The following is a 20,433-nucleotide window of genomic DNA, read 5'->3' as shown; positions in this document are numbered from 1 at the left end:
AATCAGTATTTATGAATAGACCACCTTCTGTGAAATTAGATTGCCCTCTTAAGAGTTAATTATGATAGTAAGCAGCATTGGCTTCCTTAACTGCTGAAAAATGTCCCTTGAGCTGCTGAAAAGTTTCCTTCACTTTGGTAGTCAAATTGTGTTCACGTGGGCTGTGTTAATGGGCACCTTAAGTCACATGCTAATTTGGGGACATCGATCAATGAGATTAACATACCTAGAGAGATAAAAGGATTTCAACATAAGAGTTTGGATTGCAAATATAAAACAGGAGCAGAGGACCCCCTATAGAAGGTGACCTGTATCCTGCTCAGAGCAGGGAAGAGGAAGGCGTGGCCAGGTGTTGAGAATTTCATTCCCATTGTCGAAGTTCTACCTTAGGAAAAGAGTACTCCTTTCTTGAATTTTCTTGGCTTCCTGGTTTTCTTCTGACCTCTTGGGTCACTCAATCTTTCATCTCCTTGCTCCTTCCTGCTCTCCCATATGACTTCTAAACACAAGAGTTGATGGGAACTCATTCACTGTCTCCTCACTCAATTCTTTGTCTCAAGGTGATCTCATTCATGCTGCTGAATTTCAAAATGTATCACTCTACCCCAGATCTCTTTTCTGACTCAAATATCTACCTACCTATCTAAATTTCCAACTAGATGTCACAAGATTATCATAAATACAACATGTCAAAAATCGTATTCTTGGGACTTCCCAAGTGGTTAAGACTCCATGCTTCCAATACAGGGGACACAGGTTCGATCCCTGGTTGGGGAACTAAGATCCTGCATGCCGCACGATGTGGCCAAAAAAGAAAGAAAGAAAGAAAGAACACTAGCTTAAAAAAAAATTGTATTTTTCATTCTTCACCATAACCTCCTCCAATCTGCTCCTCCTTTAGATTGTTCCACCTCAGAAAATGGTGCCCTCACTGCCCAGTTGCTCAAATCAGAAATGTAGCTGTCATCCTTGAAACCACTCTCTTCTTCTCCTTTCAATCCATCACCAAGTTACATTTTTATTTCTTAAATATTTCTGGAAGCCAACAGCTACTCTTTGCCTTCACTACCACAGCCTTGGTCTATGCCACTATCTTCTTTACCTGGAGGTCTATGATGGTCTCCTAATTAGTCTCCCCATATTCATTCATTCTTCCATTTTAATCCATATAGCAAGTGATCATTTAAAAATACTCTTCGGGACTTCCCTGGTGGTCCAGCAGTTAAGACTCCGCGGTCCCAACGCAGGGGGCCTGGGTTCGATTCCTGGTCAGGGACTTAGATCCTGCATGCTGCAACTAAAGATCCCCCACATGGCAACGAAGATCCCGCGTGCTGCAACTAAGACCTGGTGCAGCCAAATAAATATTTAAAAAATTAAAAAATAAAAATATTTTTCGCATCGTGCCACCTCGCTGCTTAAAACACACCAATGGCCCCTACTTCCCTCTTCATCTTCACCTTGCACCCTTCTCCCTTCTCTAAGGACCATCCAGCCCTAATGGCTGCCTTCCTCCTATGGGTTCAGGGTTTCCTACCCCAGATCCTTTACACATTTTATTCTCTCTGCTTGGATTCTTTTTCCCTCCACAATATTTCTCTTCCCCATCTCTCCTAACTTTTACTCATTCTTTAGTCTATTTTTAAATGTCAGATCCTCAGAAATACATCCCCTTAACTATAAAATCTGATTTAGGACTCACTTTATATTCCCTTGCAAAATAGCCTCCTATTTTTTTTTCCCTTACCAATCACTACTTTCACTTTCTAATTATAGATGCATTTGTCTGATTACTTCTGTCTTCCAACACAGTTATTTTGTTCACTTTTCTACCCAGCAATCAGAACAGTTCCTGGCGCATTACAGACAGTTAGTATTTGTTGAATGACAATGAATGAGCTTTGTTAGCTGAAGAGATTTTTATAATCTAAACTACTTTTTTTTACTCTGTTCTAGGCAAGATACCCTTTTGATTATGATTTTTCTTCCCATATAGCTTGATAACTATAGGAGAAAACGCACTGATCATTTAAGAGATAGCTCTTAGTTTAAAAAGTGACGTTCGCAACACCCTTTCATGATAAAAACACGAAAAAACAACAAGAACTAGGAATAAAAGGAACTTATCTCAACATAATAAAAGCTATATACTAAAAACCTACAGTGAACATCATGGTGAAAGACTGAAAGCTTTTCCTTTAAGATCAGCAACAAGGCAGGGATGCTTGCTTTCACCACTTCTATTCAACGTAGTACTGGAAGTTCTAGTCAGAGCAAGTGTTAACAGAAAGACATAAAGGCATCCAAGTTGGAAAGGAAAAAGTAAAATTATCTGTAGACTATTTGATATTCCATGTAGAAATCTCTAAAGATTTCATACACAAAAAAAACCTGTTAGAATTAATGACTGAGCTCAGCAAAGTAGCAAGATATAAGGTCAACACACAAAAGTCAGTTGTATTTCTATAAACAATGAATGATCTAAAAAGGAAATTACAAAAACAATTCCATTCACAATACAAATATACTTAAGAATGAACTTAACCAAGGAGGTGAAAGACTTGTATAATGAAAATTGTAATACGTTGCTGAAAGAAATTAAAGAAGACAAAAATAGATGGAAACACATCCCATGTTCATGGATTGGAAGACTTAATATAGTTAAAATGTCAGTACTACTCAAACTAATCTACAGATTCAATGCAATCACTAGCAAAATCCCAATGATCTTTTTTTGCAGAAATAGAAGAACCTATCCTAAATTCATGTGGAATCTCAAGGGACTCCAAATAGCCAAAACGATCTTGAAAAAGAAGAACAAGACTGGAGGATTCAACACTTTCTGATTTTAAAACTTACTAAGATCATGTATAAACATTAGCTCAAAATGGATCAAAGACCTAAATTTAAGACCTAAAACAATAAAACTCTTGCAAGAAAAAACAAGATAAAACCTTTACAACATTGGATTTGGCAGTGATTTCTTGGATATGACACCAAAGGCACAGGTAACAAAAGAAAAAATAGACACACTGGATACTTCATGAAAATTGAAAAATTTTGTATATCGAAAGGCACTATCGGGCTTCCCTGGTGGTGCAGTGGTTGAGAGTCTGCCTGCTGATGCAGGGGACACAGGTTCGTGGCCTGGTCCGGGAAGATCCCACATGCCACGGAGCGGCTGGGCCCGTGAGCCATGGCCGCTGAGCCTGCGCGTCCTTGCCTGTGCTCCGCAACGGGAGAGGCCACAACAGTGAGAGGCCCGCGTACCGCAAAAACAAAAACAAAAACAAAAGGCACTATCAATAAAGTAAAAAGGCAACCCATAGAAGAAAATATTTGTGAATCCTATATCTGATATGGGATTAATATCCAGAATATATAGGAAATTCCTAAAACTCAACAACAAAATCAAACAATCCAATTAAAAAAATGGGCAAAGGGCATTTCTCCACAGAAGATATACAAATGGCTAATAAGCACAAGAAAAGATACTTAACATCACTAATCAGTAGGGAAATGCAAACCAAACTAAAATGAGGTGCCACTTCACACCTATTAGTATGACTACTACCCAAAAACAGAAAACAACAAGTGTTGGCAAGGATGCAGAGAAATTGGGACACTTGTACAGCATTGGTGGGAATGTAAAATAGTATAGCTGCTGTGGAAAAGAGTATGACATTTCCTCAAAAACTTAAAAACAGAATTACCATATGATTCAGCAAATCTACTTTTGGATATATACCCAAAAGAATTGAAAGCAGGGTCTCGAAGAGATGTTTGTATACCTATGTTCACAGCAGCCTTATTCACAACAGCTAAAATGCGGAAGCAAACCAAGTGTCCCATCAACAGAAGAAAGGATAAGCAAAATGTGGTATATACAGACAGTGGAGTATTATTCAGCCTTAAAAAGGACGGAAATTCTGCATAAATGAGAATTTATCATAATACAGTTGACCCTTGAACAACATGGGTTTGAACTGTGTGGGTGTACTTACACGTGGATTCTTTTCAATAATAAACACTGTGGTACTACACGATCTGTGGTTGGTTGAATCTGAGGATATGGAACCATGGATATGGAGGAACCAAACAGACAGAGGACTAACGATAAGGTATATGCAGATTTTCAACTGTGTGGAGGATCAGCGCCCCTAGCCCCTTCATGGTTCAAGGGTCAACTGTACTATTCTTTATTTTATATCTGTCCTAAGGTAATAAGGAATAAAGAAATGACGCCTATACAGATATGTGAAAAAAAGTTTAAAGTGAGTTTTCAAAAATATCTGTATATAAAATTCAAAAATTTTTCTTTAATGAAAGTTAGCTTTTCTACAATGCTCCCAAATTCCGTGTTTGTGAAAAAGCTTGAAAAAGTTATCATTTTTTTCTGTGTTGCCAACAGGATAAAAATCAGTGTAAGCAGTAAAGTTGATATTGCTCTGATATTTTATAGTTTCATATATTTTACCAAATTTCTCTAATTTAAAATTTCATAAAAGAATCTTCTTCTTCTTGGACATTTATAGGCTCATTTATTTTGAGTTGAAGACAGCTCTACTTACATAAACTTACTGCTTAATAAATTATGTAACCTTACAAATAGAAACATTAGAATTCACGAAATAGAGAAAGCCAAAAAGAAAAAGTAATATCCATTTTAGTGAAATACACATAGTAAATTATGGAATAAAGCACATAGAACAGCAGTTTTTAAAAGTTGGATGTCAGGAAGAAGGCTATTCTCTTCAACAATCCTTAGTGACACAATTTATAAGTTGTCTCCTTGATTTTATGTTATCTTCTTAATTTTTCTTCCTCCAAATGTAAACCTCTCAGCCTATATATAACATTATGGATATTGAAAATATTTATAGCTGTGAATAGCTGCATATGACATAGGCTATCAGAAAATATATGTAATTTTTGGATCTCTGGAATAATATGTAGAAAATACTTCAGAGTACTAAAAAGGCTTACACCACTATTTCCAATTCAAAATACTTTACAGTTTTTAACCTTGTATTCCTTGTATTATGCAGTGTAGAAAAAAATGTGAAGTTCTGAGTGTTGACTTTATTTTTCAGGGCCCAGAAATGAATGTTTATCTGAAACTAGTACATAATAATAATGAATTATGCTATCAAACTGGAAAACCTAACATCAAGTTTTAATCAGGTTATACATGGAAACCCTGACGCTGGTGAAAAAAAAAATTTTTTTTCTCTATGTAAGTAAATAATACAATTATTCTTTAAACATTGCCTAAGAGTTTTGGTAAAGACTATTTTTATACTCTTCATAGTACTTTACTCTTTGAAAAAAACTTATGATTTAATTTCTATGTTTTCCGTGTTTTTTTTTCTATGTTAAAATGACTATATTTTTAAAAATCCACCATTACTTATTAGCAATATAAATAATTTTGTGCTTTTCAAGGACACCAATGTCGTGTTCCAGCTGCTTCATCTCTTCTTCCAGCTTCTGCTTGCGAATCTTCTTTGGTATGGAGTCGATGAAGACCGAGAGGGACTGAAACTTCTTATGCACTTCTTCCCAGTTCTTTTTCAGCCCCTGCAAATGGTAAAGAAAACTGTACATAGCAAAGTAAACTGCAGAAGCAGAGTAAATTGCAAAGAAAATTGCACTGGGAAGGAAAAATGTAAACAGGTAAAGAAAGCCGACAAAAATAACTAAAAAATGATATGTGTTTATCAAGTTCTTGGCCACAGTAACAAAAAATACTGTACAGAGGCCAAACCCTGTCCTTGATTGTGTGCTCAATTCCCACTGGGAGTATTTATTTTCTTTGTTTTTAATGTTACTGTACTTGTTTTTACCATCAAATACGTGTATGCAGAGTTATGAGTAGTATGAAACTAAGCTCATAGCAAATGCTTTGGTAAAAACAACTTAGAGTTGATGTCCCAAGCAAAAAAACAATTTTGAACAGGAAATTATTTCTTATAAAAATTTTCATTTTTTTTCTTTAGAAAAAAAATATCCTCATTCTTCAACAGAGAAATCACATCAAAACACTTGATTCTGACTTACATGGCCATGTTTTCTTATATCTGACTAAATGGAATTGTATAAAATGCCAAAATTCAATTTTTTATTTTATTTTTTTTGCGTTACGCGGGCCTCTCACTGCTGTGCCCTCTCCCGTTGCGGAGCACAGGCTCCAGACGCGCAGGCTCAGCGGCCATGGCTCACGGGCCCAGGTGCTCCGCGGCATGTGGGATCCTCCCGGACCGGGACACGAACCCGCGTCCACTGCATCGGCAGGTGGACTCTCAACCACTGCGCCACCAGGGAAGCCCCAAAATTCAATTTAACAAGAGATGATCTTTTATGTGTTTTCAGTATTAGAAAGAATTCTTCCTCCATATAGTTAATGGATCTATACTTCCCATATAATTTATTCTAGAAATGACTGAAATATCATTACATGTAACACATATGCTAATTCAATAATGTAAGTTAACGTTTTATGTTCTCAGAAACCAACAAATTCAAAATTAGGAATCTCTTAGGAGCAATAAAGGTTATTTCCATCTCTGCACAGTTATCATTTCTTATCACAATGCACTAGTGGCTCCATTGACAAAATGGTCTTAAACTAATTGAACTCATGCAATGAAATTTTATAAATTGACACTTTCTGTTATTCACTATGGGTGCACAAATCATTTTATTTACACAAAAATGAAAAGTAAAACTGAAAGTAACATTTAAAATATTGCCTGGAAATCATGATCCCTGACACACAGATGGAAAAACATATCCCATGCAAATGAAGACCAAAAGAAAGCTGGGGTAGCTATACTTATGACAGAAAAACTGACTTTGAAACAAAGACTGTAATAAGGGACAAAGGGCATGACATAATGATAAAGTGGTTGATACAACAAGAGGATATAACATTTATAAATATTTATGTACCCAACATAGGAGCATCAAAATATGAATGCAAATATTAACAAATTGAAAGAAAAAACCAGAGAGCAATACTATAATAGTAGGGGACTTTAATATTCCACTTACATCAATGGATAGATCATCCAGACAGAAAATCAGTAAGGAAACATCAACTTTAAATGGCAGGTTAGATCAGATGGACTTCACAGATATGTATAAAACTTTCCATCCAAAAGCAACAAATACACATTCTTCTCAAGTGTACACAGAACATTCTCCAGCACAGATCATATGTTAGGCTACAAATCAAGTCTTAATAAATTTAAGAGGACTGAAATCATATCAAACATATTTTCTGACCACAATGGTATGAAACTAGAAATAGACCATAGTCTATTAAGTATGCAATAGCATTATGTTTAAAAAAACAAATACCTTAATAATAAAGATACTTTACTGCTAAAAAACGCTAACCATCATCTGGCAGTGCAGGGTTTCCACAAATCTTCAATTTGTAAAAATCTCAGTATCTGTGAAGCACAGTAAAATGAAGTGCAATAAAACAAGGTATGCCTGTACCCTAATCAAGTGGGATTTATTCCAGGGAGGCAAGGCTGGTTCAATATTCGCAAATCAGTCAATGTGATACACTACATTAATAAAATAAAGGATAAAAATCATATGATCACCTCAATTGATGCAAAAAAGCATGATAAAATTCAACCTCCATTTATGATAAAAAAAAAAAAAACTTTCAACAAAGTGCATACAGAGGGAACATACCTCAACATAATAAAGGCCAAATACGACAAGCCCACAGCTAACATCATACTCAATGGTGAAAAGCTAAAAGCTTTTCCTCTAAGATCAGGAACAAGACAAAGATGCCCACTCTTGCCACTTTTATTCAACATAGTATTGGAAGTCCTAGCCAGAGCTCAGGAGTAGCATAATTTAAAATTATTGATTAAAAAAAAAAGAAAGAAAATATGGTCCTTGAAAATCATGGCCATACATTTAGATTTATGAGAGAATTAGAAGTGTCTTATATAACAATACCTTCATAATAAGCCCTCATAGTACAAATTTAATCTTGTAAACTTTTCAGGGAGAAAACGGTTTATTTCCATGCTCAGGTAAAAATGACTACAAGTTTGGACACACTTTATAGAAAAGATTTGTTGAGAAAAAAGGCCACAAATGTTGAGCGTTTCTTGAGTGAGATTAAAGCAAGGATTTGGGACAGGGAAAAGGTAGAAGCGTCTTCTACATTTTAAAAAGAGAGGGATGGGTTAACACAGTTCTTAATAGTGTATGAGAAGTATTCCAATAAGAAGTCCTCAAAAGAATTCTGTTTTTCTATAGGCTTTCATTATGAAATGGGAAATATGTTTCCACAGTGCTCCACAGGGTTGCCTATTGCAGAGAAGAAATCTATGTATTTATACACTTTGAAATATCAAAGGTTTTTCATAGCTCCCTGGGTGATCTTTCCCTGTTCCTTGTGGTCACAGCAGCTACACGTTTTGCAGTATTTCTTTTTAAAGGATAGTTTTCTTTATCTTCCAGTGCGTACAATAACATTTGGATCAAAGTCCACCTCTAGGGATGGGAACTAAATGTGATTGATATTTCATATTATACCAAAATAGCCTCTTAGCGGTTTTGTGGTTATTTCATCTAAAAATAATCTTTTATCCACTGCAGCGATACTGATTTTCCCTTATCTTTATTTCATTTTTTCTCTCTTCTAGTTTAATACTGAAATAATATTGTTAATTTTGGAAAAATTTTCACATAGGGAGAAGCAATCATAAAATAATAGGAAGTGTGTTCAGGTCCATGCTCCTCTGCTGCCACCCCCATCCATTCTCCACCTCTGGCTCTGCGCTGTGACTAGGGGCTGGGCGGTGGTGGGGCTGAGGTATTTATTCCTATGGGCTGCTCCTCCCCCAGCGCTGTTCCCTCCAGCCTCTGCCTGAATTCAGCTAAGGAAGACACCGGTGGGAGGAGAGCAAGCTTGGGGCATTTCTTCCCCCACCCTGGACATCACCTGGACACGACTGGCCCTTGCATCTGTGACTACAGTGCCTGTCGGAGCCCCTCTTCCAGGCTCCAGCTCCCACCCGGCTCTGGTAATGCTGTTTCCTGCCCCTGCCCTTCCAGCCCAGGGTGGTGGTGATTCCTGCTGTCCCTAGTCCTGGGTGCCTCAGTGTTCCTTGTTGGTTCCCTTAGCCGTGCTTCACCTCTGTAAATAGTTCCTTTGTAGATTCTCTTCAGAATCCCAGCCTAGTATGCCTTCTATCCCCTGCTGGATCCTGGGCGGGAAGAGACTCCCTCTGTTACCTCTTATGCACGTGCTTATCACGTGGTAGGAAAACACAGGCCTGGGAACTGGTCAATGTGAGTTTTAGTCCCTCTTCAGCTACTTGATAATGTTGTGACCGGGGCAAATGTAAACCAACCTCCAAGTTCACTGACAGTAAGGACCACGTTTGTTTTGCTCACAACAGTATATCCCCCAGGCTGGATACAGTGAGTGGAACATGGTAGATTAGATGTTCAGTAGATGAACGGAGGGATGAATGAACAAATGTGCCCACTTAATACTGATATATTTGCATTTTATATCCTCATCTTTGAAATGAGAAGTTTGGAATAATTAGACCAGATGATCCCTTCCTGGATAATGAGACTGTTATTTTATGAAGAATGAGCAGAATGTGCCCTACTCAGGGACATATGACCATACTGTCATAGAACTACATGCAACTCTTAACCAGGGAAGGGAGCAGGGTTCAGGGCTTGTCAGGAACAGAGCTCGTGGCTTTGTTACCATGGCAGCTACACTACCCAGCTAATAAGGCATCCAAGGGAGGGTCAGCTATTGTCTATCAAAGTGTCTACAAAGAAACTCTGTAGTGACCACATCAGGAAGCTGAGGGCTGCTGACCCACTAAGGAGGTGCCGAGGGAAGAGCCTTTTCCTTCCCAGGGAAGTTCTTCCTTTTTTTCCTATTTTTCTTAGATGTAAAAACCTGGCTTTCACAAAAACATGTATATTTTAAGAATGGCAGAATCTGATGGAGGGAGGGAAGGAGGGAGGGAGAGAGGGAGGGAGGGAACCAAAGAACAGTGCTCTTCCTGAAAATGATGGGCCGAGTCCCACTTCCACGTGTGCCAGCCTTCTTGCCTGCCTGTCTCCCTTCCTTCTCTCCAGCGCACCATTATTAATCACCTGTGTTTATACTGGGCACTAGGTTAGGCATTGCAGAGATTGCTGGCAACAAAGAGACAGGGTCCCTGCCCTCGGGCCACTCCTGCTGTCTGGTATATCCTCTTACTCTGCAGTTTAAGGCTCAGCTAAAGACCTACCTACGTCCTGCACTGGATGTTCATGCCTGCGAACCTTATGAAAAACATATGATCTGTACACACACACATCTTTCTATATGTACATAGATACACAGCACCTCTTATCAATTAAATTACAACATTATCCAGAGCAGAAATTTTATTTTATGCCCGTTGGGGCTTAGCATGATACTCTATGCAGAACAGACATTTAATAAATGTTTATTGATGATTGGGATGACACTGATAAAATGCTAAGATTTTATAACAGCATATGAATCCATTTTTCAATAGAAATTAATGTTGTAAAAATAGGGTTTTTTTTTCTGTTTTGAAAAGGTCACTAGAAATGACTTTGTAGAAAGCTTTCAAAGTAACAAAAAGAATAAAGTAGTATTTTTACCTCTATAAGAGAGCACAACTATAGAACAGTGTCCGTAGGTGCTTAACAAATACTCTCTAAAGATGATGGAGCAACGGTGCTCACACCCCCCAATATTTTAAATGCTTCAGATAGAAGTCTTGCATTAAAAACTCCAGTGTAAGTGTCTTTAAGTCTGTTTTATTCCAAATAAAGAAAACATATGTAAAGCCTAACACCTGGTTATTTTAAAATCTGGACACTTGCTTATAAGAAAGAAAAAAAAGTTGGTCTAGGGACAGTTTCAATTATTCTAGAGCTCCACCTAGTGAAAAGTATCTACCTTATGGATATTATTTTTGAAAAATTCAGGGGCATGGGAATGAAAATCAAAATGCTTTTTTACTTTATTTATGCACATTCGTTGAAGGAGAAGCTTAGCTTGCTTATGACACTACTTCAGGAAGAAACAGAAGCTCACCTAGTTGGAAACAAATTATTATTCAACAGTCCCTATATCACAACTTTTTGCTCTCCCCAAGAGCCAGCTTTGTTGCATGCAGTTGTCACTATAATCAAAAGAGAGTGTTCTGATTTCAAAATCAAAGTGCGGGCCTTAATAATCACTGATGGTGGACCTTTCTTTCAGAGATGTTTTAAAGAGTTACACATGAACGTAAACTTCAGACGCTTACCTGCAGAACTGCCTCCCTTTCTTCATCAGATAGCCTTTTCATAGCTGCTTCCCTGAGGTTTTCCTGGATATAGTTATCATATTCTTCCTGGGCTTTCTTCACTTCTTCATTTCGCTTACGTATGTAATCAGGCGTGACACCATAACCCTTGTAAGGATTTTTCAGGAAAAAAAAAAAAAATCAACATCCTGAAAGTAATCTTACATATGCGTACATACCAACCAATGATTAGGAGCAAAAGAAATGTTACAGACTTAAAGCCTTTGCTCAAAACACTGCAAGTTAACAAAAGTCAGTGAATTTTTTCTTTTTCCTATTTGGAACTAGTTGATTCTGGTCATTTAAAACCATCTGTGCTGTTATCATGGCTGTTTGTTTTCCCTCTTTTGAATGTTCCCAGTGCCTGTTCTTGGCTGATGGCTTGGCCCTTACTTTACCCCAAAGAACTGGATTTTCTTTGTTTCTTTCAGGTGCTTCAGATTTTACTTTGAAATATCTCAAATATCTTAAGGTCTCTTGTGCATTATCTCATAAAAAGAAAAAAAAAAAGGAAGATAAATGCTTCCAATGCATTGTAAGAACAAACTCTTAAAGATGCTAGGCACATCTGCTTTAAGAAAAAATTGACGTGGGCCCCTTAGGTTGTTTCTGGAACAACAAAATACAATCTTAGGCTCCTGGGCTGCTTACAAGGACTGACAGTGAAGCAATCAGCTATGATTCTTTCAAGTTAGTGAATGTGTCGATACCACTGTGTAGAGAAACAGAACTACTCCCTGCTCATTCTTCAAAGCATTATTTGAGGATGTACTTGGTGCTAGCTACACTAGTGAATAAGAAAGGAAAAGTTTCTGTCCTCATGGAATGTGCATGCTGTAGTGAGAGAAACTCACCAAAAATAAAGTATGAAATAATATATATAAGTGCTCCACAGTAAAATACAGTAAGAAAAAAGAAAGTCATGAGAGCTATTTGAGATAAATAAAGATGTCAGAGAAGACCAGAGGGCAGACAGCAGAAGCAAGAAGAACTACAATCCTGCAGTCTGTAGAACAAAAACCACATTCACAGAAAGAGAGACAAGATGAAAAGGCAGAGAGCTATGTACCAGATGAAGGAACAAGATAAAACCCCAGAAAAACAACTAAATGAAGTGGAGATAAGCAACCTTCCAGAAAAAGAATTCAGAATAATGAGAGTGAAGATGATCCAGGACCTCGGACAAGGAATGGAGGCAAAGATCGAGAAGATGCAATAAATGTTTAACAAAGACCTAGAAGAATTAAAGAACAAACACCCAGAAGAATTAAAGAAGAAACAAACAGAGATGAACAATACAATAACTGAAATGAAAAATACACTAGAAGGAATCAATAGCAGAATAACTGAGGCAGAAGAACGGATAAGTGACATGGAAGACAGAATGGTGTAATTCACTGCCATGGAACAGAATAAAGAAAAAAGAATGAAAATAAATGAAGACAGCCTAAGAGACCTCTGGGACAACATTAAATGCAACAACATTTGCATTATAGGGGTCCCAGAAGGAGAAGAGATAGAGAAAGGATCCGAGAAAATACTGGAAGAGATTATAGTCGAAAACTTCCCTAACATGGGAAAGGAAATAGCCACCCAAGTCTAGGAAGTGCAGAGAGTCCCAGGCAGGATAAACCCAAGGAGAAACACACTGAGACACACAGTAATCAAATTGACAAAAATTAAAGACAAAGAAAAATTATTGAAAGCAGCAAGGGAAAAATGCCAAATAATATACAAAGGAACTCCCATCAGGTTAACAGCTGATTTCTCAGCAGAAACTCTATAAGCCAGAAGGGAGTGGCATGATATATTTAAAGTGATGAAAGGGAAGAACCTACAACCAAGATTAGTCTACCCGGCAAGTATCTCATTCAGATTTGATGGAGAAATCAAAAGCTTTACAGACAAGCAAAAGCTAAGAGAATTCAGCACCACCAAACCAGTCCTAAAACAAATGCTAAAGGAACTTCTCTAAGTGGGAAACACAAGAAAAGAAAACGACCTACAAAAACAAATGCATCACAGTTAAGAAAATGGTAATAGGAACATACATATGGATAATTACCTTAAACATGAATGGATTAAATCCTCCAACCAAAAGACACAGGCTTGCTGAATGGATACAAACACAAGACCCATATATATGCTGTCTACAAGAGACCCACATCAGACCTAGGGACACATAAAGACTGAAAATGAGGGGATGGAAAAAGATATTCCATGCAAATGTAAATCAAAAGAAGGCTGGAGTAACAATACTCATATCAGATAAAACAGACTTTAAAATAAAGAATGTTACAAGAAACAAGGAAGGACACTAAATAATGATCAAGGGATCATTCCAAGAAAAAGATATAACAAATATAAATATATATGCACCCAACATAGGAGCACCTCAATATATAAGGCAACCGCTAACAGCTATAAAAGAGGAAATCGACAGTAACACAGTAATAGTGGGAGACTTTAACACCTCACTTACACCAATGGACAGATCATCCAATGAGAAAATTAATAAGGAAACACAAGCTTTAAATGACACAATAAACCAGATAGAATTAATTGATATTTATAGGACATTCCATCCAAAAATAGAAGATTACACTTTCTTCTCAAGTGCACATGGAACATTCTCCAGGATAGATCACATCTTGGGTCACAAATCAAGCCTCAGTAAAGTTAAGAAAATTGAAATCATATCAAGCATCTTTTCTGACCACAACGCTATGAGATTAGAAATCAATTACAGGGAATAAAACCACAAAAAACACAAACACATGGAGGCTAAACAATACATTACTAAATAACCAAGAAATCAAAGAGGAAATCAAAAAATACGTAGAAACAAATGACAATGAAAACACGACGATACAAAACCTATGGGAGGCAGCAAAAGCAGTTCTAAGAGGGAAGTTTACAGCAATACAAGCCTCCCTCAAGAAACAAGAAAAATCTCAAATAAACAATCTAACCTTACACCTAAAGGAAATAGAGAAAGAAGAACAAACAAAACTCAAAGTTAGTAGAAGGAAAGAAATCATAAAGAGCAGAAATAAATGAAATAGAAACAAAGAAAACAATAGCAAAGATCAATAAAAATAAAAGCTGGTTCTTTGAGAAGATAAACAAAATTGATAAACCATTGGACAGACTCATCAAGAAAAAGAGGGAGAGGACTCAAATCAATAAAATTAGAAAAGAAAAAGGAGAATTTACAACAGACACCGCAGAAATACAAAGCATCCTAAGAGGCTACTACAAGCAACTCTATGCCAATAAAATGGACAACCTGGAAGAAACGGACAAAGTCTTAGAAAGGTATAACCTTCCAAGACTGAACCAGGAAGAAATAGAAAATATGAGCAGACCAATCACAAGTAATGAAATTGAAACTGTGATTAAAAATCTTCCAACAAACAAAAGTCCAGGACCAGATGGCTTCACAGGTGAATTCTATCAAATATTTAGAGAAGAGCTAACACCCATGCTTCTCAAACTCTTCCAAAAAATTGAAGAGGAAGGAACACCCTCAAACTCATTCTATGAGGCCACCATCACCCTGATACCAAAACCAGACAAAGATACTACAAAAAAAGAAAACTACAGACCAATATCACTGATGAATATAGTCAACGAAATACTAGCAAACAAAATCCAACAATACATTAAAAGGATCATACACCATGATCAAATAGGGTTTATCCAGGGATGCAAGGATTCTTCAATATATGCAAATCAATCGATGTGATACACCATATTAACAAACTGAAGAATAAAAACCATATGATCTTCTCAATAGATGCAGAAAAAGCTTTTGACAAATTCAACACCCATTTATGACAAAAACTCTCCAGAAAGTGGGCATAGAAGGAACCTACCTCAACATAATAAAGGCCATATAAGACAAACCCACAGCAAATATCAGTCTCAATGGTAAAAAACCGAAAGCATTTCCTCTAAGATCATGAACAAGACAAGGATGTCCACTCTCGCCACTATTATTCAACACAGTTTTGGAATTCCTAGCCACAGCAATCAGAGAAGAAAAATAAAAGGAATACAAATTGGAAAAGAAGAAGTAAAACTGTCACTGTTTGCAGATGTCATGACACTATACATAGAGAATCCTAAAGATGCCACCAGAAAACTACTAGAGCTAATCAATGAATTTGGTAAAGTTGTAAATAATTACATAATTAATGCACAGAAATCTCTTGCATTCTTATACACTAATGATGAAAAATCTGAAAGAGAAATTAAGGAAACACTCCCATTTACCACTGCAACAAAAAGAATAAAATACCTAGGAATAAACCTACCAAGGGAGACAAAAGACCTGTATGCAGAAAACTATAAGACACTGACGAAAGAAATTAAAGATGATACAAACAGATGGAGAATAAGTAGTGTTCTCTGACAACAGCCTTGAGGTTCCTGTTTTGATGGTGAACAGTCACTGGATTCACCATGGTAGATCACTGGATGACCTCAGTACAAGCCCCTCTTACATGTTACAAATTCCTCTTTTTCTCTTCTTTTCTTCCTTATTTCCTTCCTTTCTTTTTTGCCCAAGTTATTATTATGCATTATTACTCTTTAGGATTTTGTACTCATATACTATGTGTGTTTCCAGCACTTTTGTGCTCTATAAGTATGCAAAGTAAAATAGGTTTTATAGAAGGTTATTTTTCATAAGCTTTTTAAATTTTAAAGTTCTATATTTAAACTGCTAAACCCAAGCTTCTATAATTTTCAACAATGAAATTATATGCCTACCTGATAAGCACCTTTTCAGATAGAAATGAAGGTCCTGAAAAGACTAACTATTGTACAGTACTTTCAAGGTCTGCTTTACTCTAAACCAAACACAAATGAGTATATTCAAACTGAAATAGTACTGTGAATTATTTACAGTACACTGATAGGATGGATGGTTCTAAAGTTGTTTTCCTCTTCATTTCTCTCATTCTGTTAACAAGATAATGTAAACTAATGACTGAATCTTAGGATCTTCTGAAAGGTTATTCCTTCTAGATTTGTAGTAACAACGTGCTTCTAGTGACAATTCCACCTCACCAAAAACGAGTACCTTTCAGAGAATGTTTGCTATAAATGTTAAATACATTAATAATTGAAATTACGAAAAACAATTATAGTTTCCCTCTACTGAACTATATGTTGTTGTTCATTCCAAATTCTCTGTAATTTCATCACACTAGATTTGGACCAAACACGGACTTCAGAGGAACGAGAACTGGCAATCTAGATAATCTGTCCAGTGAGAGCACTATTTTTTTTAATTGAAGTACAGTTGATTTACAATATTATATTAGTTTTAGGTGTACAACGTAGTGGTTCAAAATTTTTATAGATATAAACTCCATTTAAAGTTATTATAAAATGTTAGCTATATTTCCCTTGTATCTTATTTATGTTATCCATAGTAATCTGTACCTCTTAATCCCCTACCCCTTTCCAACCCCTTCCCCTCTCCCTCTCCCCACTGGTAACCATTAGTTTGTCAGTGAGGGCACTATTAGTGATAATACAGACAATCATTATGAATACCATATTTAAATTATCTGACTATCAGGTCTTATTAATATATCACAAGGCTACCTTTTTATTGATGTACTTTGGAACTAGTCCTGAAGTTTCAAGGTCATGCTTGTCTCCAGTTCTTTTGTCAACATAAATTGGTTTAGGCTTTTTAGCCACTCCCATAATGACATCGGCTGCATTTGTATTTAAAAAATTTTTTTCACTCTGTATTCCCGTGACTGGATGGTCCGTCCTCAATGGTACAGGAGGCTTTCTGGGCTCATTCCGTTCAAACTTTTTTTCTGTTAAACATAACATTTCCTTGTTAATATTAAACTATAAATGTGGCTACTCAGTACTATTTATAGCATCCAGATATTTTACCACTAGTATATTAGAGTTTTATTAATAATATATTCAAATATTTAAGGTAAAAATCAGTAATCATAAATGCAAAAGATTAAATGTGACATAATCAATTAATATGTTGGAGAACAATATAAAAATCTAAGGGAAGAAAATAAACACCCTAAATCATATGCTAGCTAAAACATTTTTATTAGCTATTATAAAAATATTTTCTGGGCTTCCCTGGTGGCGCAGTGGTTGAGAGTCCGCCTGCCGATGCAGGGGACACGGGTTCGTGCCCCGGTTCGGGAAGATCCCACATGCCGTGGAGTGGCTGGGCCCGTGAGCCATGGCCACTGAGCCTGCACGTCTGGAGCCTGTGCTCCGCAACGGGAGAGGCCACAACAGTGAGAGGCCCACGTACCGCAAAAAAAAAAAAAAAATTTTCTTATAAAGATTTCAATAACAAATGTTCAGTATGCCCATTGAAAAAAGTCCAAAGAAACATTAAAACTTTTTTCTGAGTACCTTCAATATTATGAATAATTGCCTCTTCAGAGGAAAGTTACTGTAAAATCACCAAGTAAATAAATCAAACTTGATGTATCTGATGTATCCAAGAATCTGTGGATGTTTTTCACTAAAACTATTATTATTATAAGGTATAAAAATCATGTAATAGCTATGCACCTAACATGCAGCTTAAGAAATGATAAATGACCAATACTGCTGCGGTTTCCTATTCACTCCTCCCTAATTACAGCTTACCACCTAAAATAACTGCTATCCAAAGTTACTTATCTCTCTCTACCACATTCTCTTTATTAGCAGCAGATGAAACTGGCCATTTTTACACAATCTCTTTGACTTGACCATTCCAACTTATCTATTTTGATACAGCCACATCAAAGTGGTTTGTCAAAATGCTAAAATGTAAAATAATTACACTTTATTTCCAAGAACCGAAGGCAACAACTATCTTGACAAAACCTTACTCAAAGGCTTCCCTGGTGGTGCAGTGGTTAAGAATCTGCCTACCAATGCAGGGGACAAGGGTTCCAGCCCTGGTCCTGGAAGATCCCACATGCTGTGGAGCAACTAAGCCCGTGAGCCACAACTACTGAGCCCGCACACCACAAGGACTAAAGCCCGCCTGCCTACAGCCCGTGCTCTGCAACAAGAGAAGCCACCGCAATGAGAAGCCCACGCACCAAAACAAAGAGTAGCCCCCGCTTGCCGCAACTAGAGAAAGCCTGTGCGCAGCAACGAAGACCCAATGCAGCCAAAAACAAGTAAATTAAATAAATTTAAAAAAACAACAAAAAAACCCACCTTACTCAAATCTTAAGCCCATCACAACTACTACGGACTTTGACTTTATTCATTTCTGTACTGTTTGAACTTTTAAATCATTTTATATAACTTTTATTATCAGAAAAAAATACTTATTATTAAAAGTTTATGAACTGAATTAATCTCTTGTTATAGGCTGAATTGTGTCCCCCTCCCATATTCATACGTTGAAGCCCTAAATGCCAGTACCTCAGAATGGGACTGTAGTTGGACATGCTTTCAAAGAGGGACTTAAGTTAAAATGAGGTCATTAGGGTGAACCCTAATCCAATATGACTGATGTCCTTGTAAAAGGAGGAAATGTGGACACAAACACACACAGAAGGAAGCCATGTGAAGACACAGGGAGAAGACAGCGATCTATAAGTCAAGGAGAGAGGTCTCAGAAGAAATGAACCCTGGAAACATCCTGATCTTGTTTTTTTGTTTGTTTTGCTTTGTTATTGGTTTTGTTTTGGGGTTTTTTTGGCCATTCCGTGTGGCATGTGGGATCTTAGTTCCCAACCAGGGATCGAACCCATAACCCCGGAAGTGGAAGCTCAGGGACCACCAGGGAATTCCCAGTAACACCCTGATTTTGGACTCTAGCTCTCAGAATTGTCACAAAATAAATTTCTGTTTAAGCTACCCCATACTTATTATGGTAGCAGCCCCAGAAAACCAATATACCGCTGATAATTCTACACTCCCCCAGGAAACATTATAAAGGGGGTTTTGAATGTTCACTTATTCATTAATTCATGCAATATACTTTTGTTGAGCAATTACTATGTCCCCAGGTAATGCTCTAGGAACTGCGGTTACAGGAGTGAACAGAAGAGACAAAGTCCCTTTTCTCATGGAGTTTACATTATAGTGAGGGATGAAAAAATAAAAGATAATATGTAGACTATAATGTATATATTAGCTTGAACTATATGTAAAATTGTTTACTGTTTTTGACCTACAAAAATGGTTATCTTCTTCCTATTTAACATACTACTGAGATGTTGTGAGCATCGTCAGAAATTGAATTAGGGAGTTCTTCTAAAGCCCGGAGCAGAGAATAAGCCTGTTACAACCCAAATAGCTCCCTTCTACCAGATACACCCAAGTCAGGTTGGGTATATCAAGTAAAGTTGGCATAATCAGTTTGCCTAAAAAACAAGAGGCATACATCTTATAGATGATCACATGGGAAACATTTAGAAGCCAGATTTAATTATGAGTTGAAAGCGCATGCAAAGGGCTCCCATAACGATAGCTTTAGAAATGCAATTAAGAGGCAAAACTGAATTCTCAGAAAATGAGGAAACAGTTTAGAAAGACTGATAATTCATTCTTAGTCGAGTAAGTATATTATAAATCTTGGTTGTTTGTGGTTATGTACTGGATGGAGCCTAAAGCCCACCCCCATCTCACCCTTATATTATATCTATCAATATCTAAACATCATATTTTTTTCATCCGAGGAGTAGGGGTTGGCAATGTTGGGTGGCTCGGAAAATGGGGCGAGGATGTCTCTTTACAAATTATTCAGTGGTAATGTTAATAAGTCTGAAGACCAAATGACTGGGTTTCTTTTTAGGCTATAATAAAATGGCAACATCAACACGGTCTCGTAGTCATGCAGATGTTCTACTACTTAAATTTAGAGAAATCTTCTTGTACCTGTTAGGTATTTTTCAGTGTGTCTAGCAAATTATTGTGTTCAGAATGGCAGAATATTCACCAAGAGACTGGCAGTAGCCTTGGCCTATATTACGTTTAACTTTGTCTCACTGGACGGGGCTTTTAAAGCTCTTGCAATGCCCTGAATTTCTTAATTATTCCTAAG

General features: G+C 36.9%; 1 protein-coding gene across 5 annotated transcripts in view; it reads right to left on the bottom strand.

Moving 5' to 3' along the window:
- ENKUR (enkurin, TRPC channel interacting protein) overlaps positions 1 to 20,433 on the bottom strand; it is a 50,084-nt gene that overhangs the window by 19,099 nt on the left and 10,552 nt on the right. For 2 of the 5 annotated variants that reach the window (XM_029236443.1, XM_029236444.1), the window contains 3 exons: positions 16,995 to 17,218; positions 11,337 to 11,483; positions 4,517 to 5,580 (listed from right to left, as the gene is read on the bottom strand). In XM_029236443.1, the coding sequence (XP_029092276.1) occupies positions 5,407 to 5,580; positions 11,337 to 11,483; positions 16,995 to 17,218 (545 nt within the window). In that variant the 3' untranslated portion in view covers positions 4,517 to 5,406. Of the gene's footprint in view, positions 1 to 4,516; positions 5,581 to 11,336; positions 11,484 to 16,994; positions 17,219 to 20,433 lie in introns of those variants that run through there. The other 3 variants (XR_003795749.1, XR_003795748.1, XM_029236442.1) reach the window with 2 other exon arrangements.

This window comes from Monodon monoceros, unplaced genomic scaffold (assembly GCF_005190385.1).
Source record: "Monodon monoceros isolate NGI ecotype Baffin Bay Population unplaced genomic scaffold, NGI_Narwhal_1 Super_Scaffold_21, whole genome shotgun sequence".
Lineage (NCBI taxonomy): Eukaryota > Metazoa > Chordata > Mammalia > Artiodactyla > Monodontidae > Monodon > Monodon monoceros.
This window is presented reverse-complemented; position numbering and strand designations above follow the sequence as displayed.